This window comes from Equus przewalskii, chromosome X (assembly GCF_037783145.1).
Source record: "Equus przewalskii isolate Varuska chromosome X, EquPr2, whole genome shotgun sequence".
In the NCBI taxonomy this organism is placed as follows: Eukaryota; Metazoa; Chordata; class Mammalia; order Perissodactyla; family Equidae; genus Equus; species Equus przewalskii.
In genome coordinates, this window is record NC_091863.1 from 83,766,048 (window position 1) to 83,776,083 (window position 10,036).

The 10,036-nt window shown below is 42.5% G+C and overlaps 1 protein-coding gene across 1 annotated transcript; it reads left to right on the forward strand.

Moving 5' to 3' along the window:
* Nucleotides 1-3,985: 3,985 nt before the first annotated feature.
* Nucleotides 3,986-4,471, forward strand: LOC103542737 (histone H2B type W-T-like). Its single transcript, XM_008509659.2, has one exon. The coding sequence runs from the start codon at nt 4,014-4,016 to the stop codon at nt 4,413-4,415; it is 402 nt and encodes a 133-aa protein (XP_008507881.2). The 5' UTR covers nt 3,986-4,013; the 3' UTR covers nt 4,416-4,471.
* The last annotated feature ends 5,565 nt before the right edge of the window (nt 4,472-10,036 follow it).

The following is a 10,036-nucleotide window of genomic DNA, read 5'->3' on the forward strand; positions in this document are numbered from 1 at the left end:
AGTGGCAAGTCTGTCCTTGAGGGCTGTTCTGGCTGGTCCATCTTCATGTCTATTTCAGCCTCATTATTAAGTGATACTTTAGCTAGATATGCAACTCTAGGTTGACAGTTATTTTCTCTCACCACTTGCTTTTAGCTTCCATTGGTTGGTAAAAGAGGTTTGCTGTCACACTATTTGTTCTTCCTTTCTAGGCAGTGTGTCTTCCTTTTGTCTGCTATTGTGCCCTCTATGCTTTTGTCATTTTTAGCTTTAAGGATAATATATCTAGGTGTGCCTCCTGAGCCTAGCAATTCACTGCTCCCCTAAGTTCTGGGAAATTGCCAGCCGTTTCTCTTTGTATACTATTTTTCCAGATGTGATCCAGCTTTCCACTTCTGCAGTGCCTAGGAGATGTACTTAATACATTTCGACTCCATTCCTTATGTCTCTTTGCCTCACTTTAACCCTTTTTTCTTTATCTCCCTAGGAGGTATTCTGTATTACCTCTTCCATTTATCTTCTAGTTCACCAATTCTCTGTCCAGCTATGTCTTATCTGCTGTTTAACATTTCTGTAATAATTTCTTCTAGTGGTTACAATTTTCAAGTTTAGAAAAATCACTTTCATTTTTTTTTTTTTGATAACTAGCTGTTTCTTCTTAATGATTTTTCTATGTTGCCATATATATGAACATGGCAAACACACTTTCTATAGTTGGTATGTGGTGATAATTCTTTGGACGTTTCCGTTTTGGTTTATTGTTTGATTTTGCTGAGGGTGGTTAGTTTTGGATTGTGATGTGTCTGTTTAGGAGGACTTCATGTGTAGGAATCTTAAAAAAGCCTCAATTAAGGTAATGGCTGTATTTGATTACTGATTTTACAAATGCAAAACACACCTGGCACCATCAGAATATCCTAGTGGATTAGGATTCTTAAAGTGAACTTTCACATAAAATGACATATATGAGACAAGTGTACAAGAAATCTTTGGAAAAACGTTTGTACTTTGTACCAGCAAACACTGGGGTTTTGAAGCAGCAACAATTACCGTAATAGAAATTAAGTGACTTAGGAAAGTAGTTTTTTTCCATAGGAGTCCACAGTTCTGTTTTTGAAATTGCTTTGCAATGAGCTTTTCACGCCGAAAATTATGTTCTGGTTGTGTAAGATCATCTGTGGGCTCCACTCAGAAGTATTCGCTTGCACTTGATTTGGGGCATGTTTTTTCCGGTCTCCTTGGGAAGCATACACTCTCATAAATTTTTTCTAAACTTCCACGACAATAAAAAGTAGTATTCCTGATGAGGGGACTCGTTTATCTTAAATCTTGCCTCCAGTGATTCCAACGAGAGCTCTGGAGGTCTGATGGCCCATCAGAACTCTTCTACCTCGGATCAAAAAGCACAGACATTTGTATTTCCTCCTTGAAAAGGCATCGCCCCTTTTCTGCCCGCACTCCTCAGGGAAGGCCTCCCTAGCTTCCTGGCCTGCCCCTCGCCCATTCTTCTCTTTAGCTCCTGAGACTTTGCCCATGTTTAATAATCTTTGTCTTTTGGGTCTCCTGGAGAGTCCCGTCTCTCTCCCAAAGAGCTCAAGAAAAGTTTGATTTTTGTAGATTATCTAGATTTAAATTATTGTTGGGCCGAGAGTGACATACTTTACACGTTCCTATGTCTTACACAATAGGGAAAATGACAACTTATTTTAAAAGTACCAATGGAATACTTTAAACATCTTTTAAAGTATTTAGGTTGAAAGCAATCATAATATTTTCCAGGGATTGGAAATCACAGAGTATATGCTCCCTTCAGAGAAACAGCAATTAGACATAAAATACTAAAATAAATTTCTCGACATTCAAATAGCTGTGGAAAACGACCGGGAAGGGGTTACCTTATTTCATGTAAGCAGTCACCCTTGTTCTTTTAATATAAGGCAAGAGGCAGGAGACGTGCACACAGGGAGGAAAATGTGGAGAAATAGAGAGAGATTTTTTTCCCCCATCTACAAGGAAGGAGAGAGGCCTGGAACAGATCCTTCGTTCGAACCACTCAGAAGAACCAACCCTGCTGACGTCTCGATTTGGACTTCGAGCCTCCAGGAGTGTGAGAAACAAATATACGTAGTTTAAGAACGCAACTTCTAGCATTTTTGTATAACTGCTCTAAAACATTGACGTATCTTAAGTAACCTTGATGAAAAGCAGAAAACCAATCAAGCAGAGAAACAAACAGCAGGCAAATAATCACACTCTTTACCCTGTCTGTCACCAAGGCTGAAGATTCCAGGAGGACTCCGATTGGTTCGGTGGGGAATGTTTGACTGCACATCAGGCCAATGAGGGTGGCTCAGTGCTGCGGGTCCCTCATTGGCTGACTCAGAGCCGCGTGAGACTTGAGCCTCTCTGATTGGACATTCCCAGCATCCCCTCCCAGGCGCAAGTCATGAAGGTTTGCGTTTTCAAAAACAAAGGATTTAACACTGGATAGAATCAGGTCATCTGAGTGAGTTATAATAGAACCTTCAGATTATAGGCAGCCTGGAATAGGTTTGTTTCTCGAACTTTTTGCTTTACTTAGCTCTGTGTTGTGTTTGCCCCTCCCCCCGCCTTAAATGAATTTCTTAACGCGAGTAATGGTGGAAAGAGCTTGAATGGGGTATGCTTATCCTATTAACACTACTTTCCCTGGGTTGAGGCTTATAATTTGTTATTTAAGCAGTGAAGCCTTTGCCTCAATTTACCTTTACATTAAACCACACCATTGCAAGGTGCTGGCTCCCTGGGTTCCCGATTTTCCTCAACCATCCGCTGAAGTGAATAATTACTGTTGTTTTTACCAATGCTTCCATTTAACTTCTGAAATTACAAACGTGAAATAAGCAAAGTGCATTCAAAGTATCTAATGGATTCTTTTCCTTACAATGACCTCTCACATAGCGTGATATGTATGAGACCAGTGTGCAGGAATAACTGTGGAAAAAGAGATGTTTTTGATATTTTCAAACGCTGAGATTATGAAGCAGCAAAATTAGCCTGATGGAAATTAAGCGATTCAGTGAAGTGCACTTGTTGTAAGCGGTGCATCATTGTTTTCCTGAAAAGGCACATGGCTCTGCAGAGAACCTTCGGCTTTCAAAATTTTGTTCGGGTGTATACGACAAGTTCTAGGAGCCACAAACAGGAATCGACTTGCACTTGATTTCGTGGTAGATTTTCTAGGTGTGTTGTGCAGCTAGCTCATTTTTAAAAAAGTGCTTTGTAAAGTTTTTCTAACATTCGAGAATAATAGTAAGTAACAACCCTGATGAGGAGGCTTATTTGTCCTAAGTCCAATCTCTATCGATATCAAAGAGAGCTCTGAGGGTAAAATTGCTCCCTTCATGTTTGCAATTCTCAATGAAGCTCTTTCTACTCTCCTGACCTGCCCCCGTTTTTCTCTAGAGCAAGTGGTGCCCTGTAATGTGGAATACTCGGCGTGGGAGTCTTTTCTGGGAGACGCTTATCTGTCTTTTGCTGAGCTCACAAATGTTTTGATTTTGTAGTTTCTCCAGCTTTTGTCTCATTGTCTGGCTGAGAGTGGCAACCTTTAAAGGTTTTTAAATCCAAATCGAAAGGGGGTGTTTTAACTTCTTATAAAGATTCAAATGAAACTCTTAACCATTGTGATAAAATATGGGGCTTCAAAGAGAATTATAATATATTTCAAAGGATTGAGATCCCACAATATGTTCCCTCTTCACAGAGTATGAAGTTAGAAATCAATTTACAAAGGAAACAATTAGAAAATTATCAACTTCATTAAAAAAAGCAATATATTTTTAGAAAAATTATACACGTAAAATGCCATTGGTCCAAGAAGAAAAACACAACGAAAATGTTAACACCTTAAGGCAGGCTCCCTGGATTGCATGCTATCCAATCAGATAGGGAGCTTGCCCGTGACGTCAGAGAGGCGGCTCTATAAAAGGGCCACCGTCCCTGAGGAGCCGCCGTTCTCCTTCCTTGGAGACTGCCCTGGCACCGCCTGTGACATGGCTGAGCCTGTCGCTGAGCCTTCCTCTGAGGAAAGCCTGGGCACCACGGAGCCCGCGGAAGCCGACCCGAAGAGCCCGAAGCAGAAGCAGCCAAGGCCCCGCCGCCACCGCCGCCGCTGCCTCGACAGTTTCGCCACCTATTTCCCCAGGGTTCTGAGGCGGGTTCACGAGGGCCTGAGCCTGTCTCAGGAGGCCGTGAGCGTCCTGGATTCCTTCGTGAAGGACATCTTCGAGCGCATCGCCGGCGAGGCCGCGCTCCTGGCCCGCTCCACCAAGCGCTCCACCATCTCGTCCAGAGAGATCCAGACCGCCGTGCGCCTGCTGCTGCCGGGGGAGATTGGCAAGCACGCCGTGTCTGAGGCCAGCAAGGCCGTCCTTAGGTACACCAACCGCCGCTGAGCTGCCTCAGGAGCACCTGAGCATCGTAACCCAAAGGCTCTTTTCAGAGCCACTTGGCTTGGCAGGAAAAGAGCTGTAGCTCGAAAAGGGCTAGTAGTTGGGTCTTGTGGCGTTCTGCCGATAGTTAAAGCATTTTTTTAAACCCGTAACTAAATATCATCAACTCTAGTATATCTGTGGTAGCATTTGTTCGAGGGAGAACGGGCCGTTGTCCATAACCATATTGTATTAAATAGCTTTTCTAAACGTCATTTTTGTTACTTTTTTTAGGTTTAACTTTATAGGGATTTGTGAGGTGAAAATTGTCCCCATCATAATTTTTTAAAACATTTCCACTCTCTGGGGCCAGCCCTGATGGGCTAGCGTAAGAGCTAAATTTCGGCGCTCTTACCGCTTCGAGGCCCGGGTTCGGTTCCCGGGTGGGGAACCACCCCACGCCCTCTGTCAGTTGCCGTGCTGTGTCTCTGGCACACATGGAAGAACTAGAAGGACTTGCAGGCAGAACATTCAACTATGTAGTGGGGCTTTGGGGAGGAAAAGGAAAAAACGTTTTCACTCTAATTCTTCCATGATTGGACAGTGGGATTATCCCGGGGTTCTTCATGTTGATAGGGCAACACGTAATGTGAAAAAGATGAGAAAAGAATCAGTACATCCCTAATACACTTTTCTACATGCGCCATGTTAGAAATTCACGTAATTACATAAATTAGGACCCAAACAGCACAGAAATAGCTAAATAAGAACTTCAAAAAACAATTCACTTTTCCGATTACGTGATTTCTGAAATTACTGTTTCAGATCATTCAGATTTATCCCTTTCTGTTCTTTTCCACTTGATAATCTAACAATTTTAATACACAATCCATCATGGCTTGCAATCATTCTTGGATGATGGGACTGTACCATGAGAGCTGCTCAAACCCCACTGTCCAGTGGCATAGCCAATGAAGGACTGGCAGCCCGTGAGCTACAGCCATTGGCCCGGAAGGTGATGGAGTGACTAGGGCTGAACCAACAGCCTTCCTGTGGCAATAAGCACGGAGTCTGAGGAGGAAGTAGATGTGATTCTTTGACTCTTTTTTATTGTTTCCTTTTTGGTTTTTTTGTTTCTTTGTTTTTTGCAGGGAAAGCTCTGCCCTGAGCTGCCATCTGTTGCCAATCTTCCTCTTTTCTTTTTCCCCCTCCCCAAAGCCCCAAAGATGTGCACGCTTGTACATCCTAGTTGTAAGTCCTCTAGTTCTTCTATGTGAGCTGCTGCCACAGCATGGCAACTGGCAGAGGGGTTGTGTGGTTCCGCCACCTGGAAGCAAACCCGGGCCGCCGAAGCAGTAAGAGCGCCAAACTTTAACTACTAGGCCGTCAGGCTGGCTCTCCTTTTTGTTTTTGATCATGACGATTTAAGCATACCATCCGGAGCTGGTAGTGGGATGTGTCTCTAGCCTCTTCTACCAACCTAAGAACTGTACGGTCAGGAAATAAGAGAACTAAAATGACGCCTTCCTCTTCCTCAAGGGGTTTGAATGCTGATGTTTATGATAGTGCAAAATTAATTTAATTTCCTGTGCATCTTCTTCTTGGCCAATGGCTTTTTATTGGTTTCCTTTTCCTATAAGCATATTGAAAAAAGTTGAGTAGCTGGTGATTTTCTAGTTGCTCTTCTCTTTAATCCGTATCTAATAAACACCCTGCACGTGTGGACAGAGAACACACTTCGGGACTTCAATTCTTTGTATTTAAGTATGGTTTGCTTTAGAGCCCAATATCTCACTGCATTTGTTCATTGCTTCATTTACATTTTAAAATAAGTTGTAGATGACCCTTGTGATTTGGATGTAGAAACCGCTAAAGGTTGCCACTCTCGGCCACATAAGGAGACGAAAGCTGGATAAGCTACCGAAATCAAAACCTTCCTTGAGCCCATCAGAAGAGAGGGAAGACTTTCCCTGGAAAGATCCACACTCAGAGTATTCCACCTTGGACAGAGGTCGAGTTGCTCAAAAGGAAACTGAGGGTAGGTCAAAACACTAGAGAGAGCTTCGCTAAGCATTGCAAGCGTGAAGGGGGGCAGTATTACCTCCAGAGCTCCCCCTTGCGATCAGTAGAGATAGGATTGAGGACAAAGAAGCCCCTTACCAAGTTCGTTACTCATTATCCTTCGGGAGTGTTGGAAAATTCCTATAAAAGGATTTGAAGAAAGAGCTTGCGGCACAAGTTGCCAAGAATGACTACCACAAAATCAAGTGCAGCATAAACCTCTCTGAGGTGCCTAGTAATTGTTGCACACACGTGAAACGGAATTTTGGATGCTAAAGGCTCTTGTGCAGAGCCATGTGCCTTGTCGGAGAAACAACTTTGGACCAGTTCGAAAAAAGGGCACTTCACTAAGTCACGTAATTTCTGTCATGCTAGTGGGTGCCGCTTCAAAATGCCAGTGTTTGTCAATATGGCACAGAGGTGCATTCCGAAAGTCATTCTTGCGAGCTGGTCTCCTACCTATGGTGTTATGTAAAAAATCATGTTAAGCAATCTAATGCATTAGGACATTTCTATGATGCTTTGGGGGTTTTGCATTTGTCAATTCAGAAAGCAAACAGGACCACTAGTAAAACAACATTTAAGATGCACCCTAATAGTTCTGAGGAGTGAAGACTGGAGGGTTAAAGCTGGGTGACACACGTGAAATCTGTGAGGTGAACAGGAAAAATAGGGTTTAATGCTGAAGATTGGAAGGGGACGTGAGTTCATGTGATTATTCACAAGAGTGGGTGATGGCGGGAAAACGGGCACCTCATGAGCAATCACAATCTAACGGTGTGGTTCCCTGAAGACGAACTGAAGGAGAAGGCTTCGCTGCTTAAATAGCAAGTTATAAGCCCCGACCTAGGGAAAATACTATTAGTAGGACAAGCATAGCCCATGAAAGCTTTTTTCACCCTTACCCGTGTTACGGAATTCATTTAAAGCGTGGACCCAAACACAGTACAGAAATTACTAAAGGAAAACTTCAAGAAACAACAGCTACTCCAGGTTCCTTAGAAACTATAGTTACTACTCTTAACTTTCTAACTTTATTTGATTCTATTCTTCCCAAGCTTATAATCTCTTCTTTCGAAAACCCCAACTTCCGTGACTTGCAACTCAGCATCATGGGGACGATGGGAGTGTCCCATCAGAGAGACTCAAGCCCTACTCTGTTTGGGGTCGGCCAATGAGAGACCTGCAGCCGCTGAGCCACAGCATCGTCCGGATGTGCGAGGTGTCCTGAGCCAAACCACTAAGTGTCTTCCTGGGATGTTCAGGTTGGTGACTGAGAGGGAAAGGGGTGTGATTCACTGCCTGCTATTTGTTTCTTTGTTTGATGGGCTGTACCTTTTTAATCATGGTCATTTAGGAATATTTTATTAGTGTTCTATGTCTGCTGCAGAAAATGCCAGAGATTAGGTGACTTAAACAACAGATATTTACTGTCTCCCTCTTCTGGAGGTTCCATGTCCAAATCAAGGTGTCACCTGAGTTGGTTCCATCACAGTGATGTGAATGAAGCGTCTGGTCCAGGCTTCTCCCCTTGGCTTGTCGATGGCGGACATCTCTCTCTGAGTCTTCACATTTTCCTCTCTATATGCGTGTTTCAGTTTCCAAATTTCCCTATTTTATAGGTACCCAAGTTATTTTGGAATAGAGCTCACCCAAATGAACATAATTTAACTTGATTACCTCAGTAAAGGCCCTATTTTCAAATACGATGACATATGAGGTCCTGGGGATCAGGACGTCAACATAAGACTTCCAGGGGGATGCAAGTCAACCCATAGGAGATATGAATTTTGTAGTAAATGGGGGCATATCTCCTGCCTCTTCCATTACATTAAGAGAACATTGGTGACCAATTAAGGGAAGTGATGTGACCCCACCCTTGTCATTTTCCACAACTATTTGAGTGTTGAGCAATTTAATTTTTATTTTTATTTCCAGCCTCCTATGTCTGTGAAGAGAGAAGATACTCCGTAATTTCAAGCCTTAGAGATGTCTTGTGATTTGCTTTCAACCCCAACATTTATTCAGTTTTGTTAAGTATTCCATTTATACTATTAAAATAAGTTTCAATTTCCCATGTTGGTTAGGATGTAGAAACCTGTAAAGAATGTCACTCTCAGTCAAACAATGAGAAAATGTCTGGATAATCGACAGGAACAAAACTTTATTTGGGCCCCAGAGAAGACGGACGGGACTCTCCAGGGGAGACAAAACACGAAGACTGTTTAACTTTGGCAGAGCCCCCGGAGCTCAAGACAAAGAACAGGCGAGCCAGGGTACTAGAGAGAGCTTTCCTGAGCAACTCGGCTGTGACTATGACGGGGCCAGTGCCTGATCAAGGAGTTGGTAGAAAAGCCTAGTTTTTTCCCGACCAATGCGGAACTCTGATGGGCCCTTATACATCAAGAGCTCTCCTTGGAATCATGAGAATAAGAATTTAAGATAAACGAGCTCCCTCACCACGAATAGTAATTGTTATTCTTCTGGAATGTTAGGCAAATCTTACAATAACATTCGAAAAAAGAGTTTGATGCCCAAGGAGACCAGGAAAACCTGCCACGAAATGAACTACAAGCAAATCTCTGGGCCGTGCCTCGAGACGAACCTGCACATCTGGAACATAATTTTGGAAGCGAAAGCTCGCTGTAGTGCCCTGTGCGTTTTCACAGGCACAACTGCAGACCAGTTTGAAAAACGGTTTTTTACTAAGACACTGAATTTCTATCATGCTCATTGTTGCCACATGAGTATTCCAGGCTTTGCTCACATGATGTACAAACGTCTTTCCAAACTTCTTCTTGCATCCTGGTCTCATCCAAATCATATTATGTGAGAAGTACTTTTAAGAAACCAAATCCATGAGGATATTTTTATTGCTTATTGGATGCTTTGCATTTATAAATTCAAAAATCAAATAGGAGACTTAGTAAAACCAAATTTAAAATGCACTATAATTGGGTTGTGGAGTCAAGACTGGAGCTCAAGGATGACTGACACACAGGAAATTCAGGAAGGAGAGGAAAACTGGGGTTTGATGTTGAAGACCAGAAGGGGAAACGAGTACGTGTGATGATTCACTTCAGTTGATTATTGAGGGAAAAAGCCACCTAGTGAGCAATCAGGATCTAAGGGTGTGGGGTGACTGAAAGGACAAACTAAGGGAAAGGACTCCACTGCTTAAAGGACAAATTATAAGCATCAAATCAGGGGAAAACAAACATACCCCATTCAAACCTTTTTCGACATTACTCATATTACGAAATTCGTTTAAGAACATAACCTTAAACTTGCAAAATGTCATTTGTCCATTATATCTCAATAAAACTGAAAGAAAACAAAAAGATAAGCGAGGACCCAAACACAGTATCAAAACAACTAAGTCAAAAAGGTCAAGAAAAAAGACCTATCTAAGCTCCTAGGAAGCAAAGTTAATAGCCAAACTGATTCTAATCGATACGATTTTGTTCTTTTCCAGGGTTTAGTCTTTGCGTTTTTCTTGAGGTGACATTGGTTTATAACATTACGTAAATTTCAGGTGTACATGATTATATTTCAGCTTCTGTGTAGACTGCCTGTGTTCACCA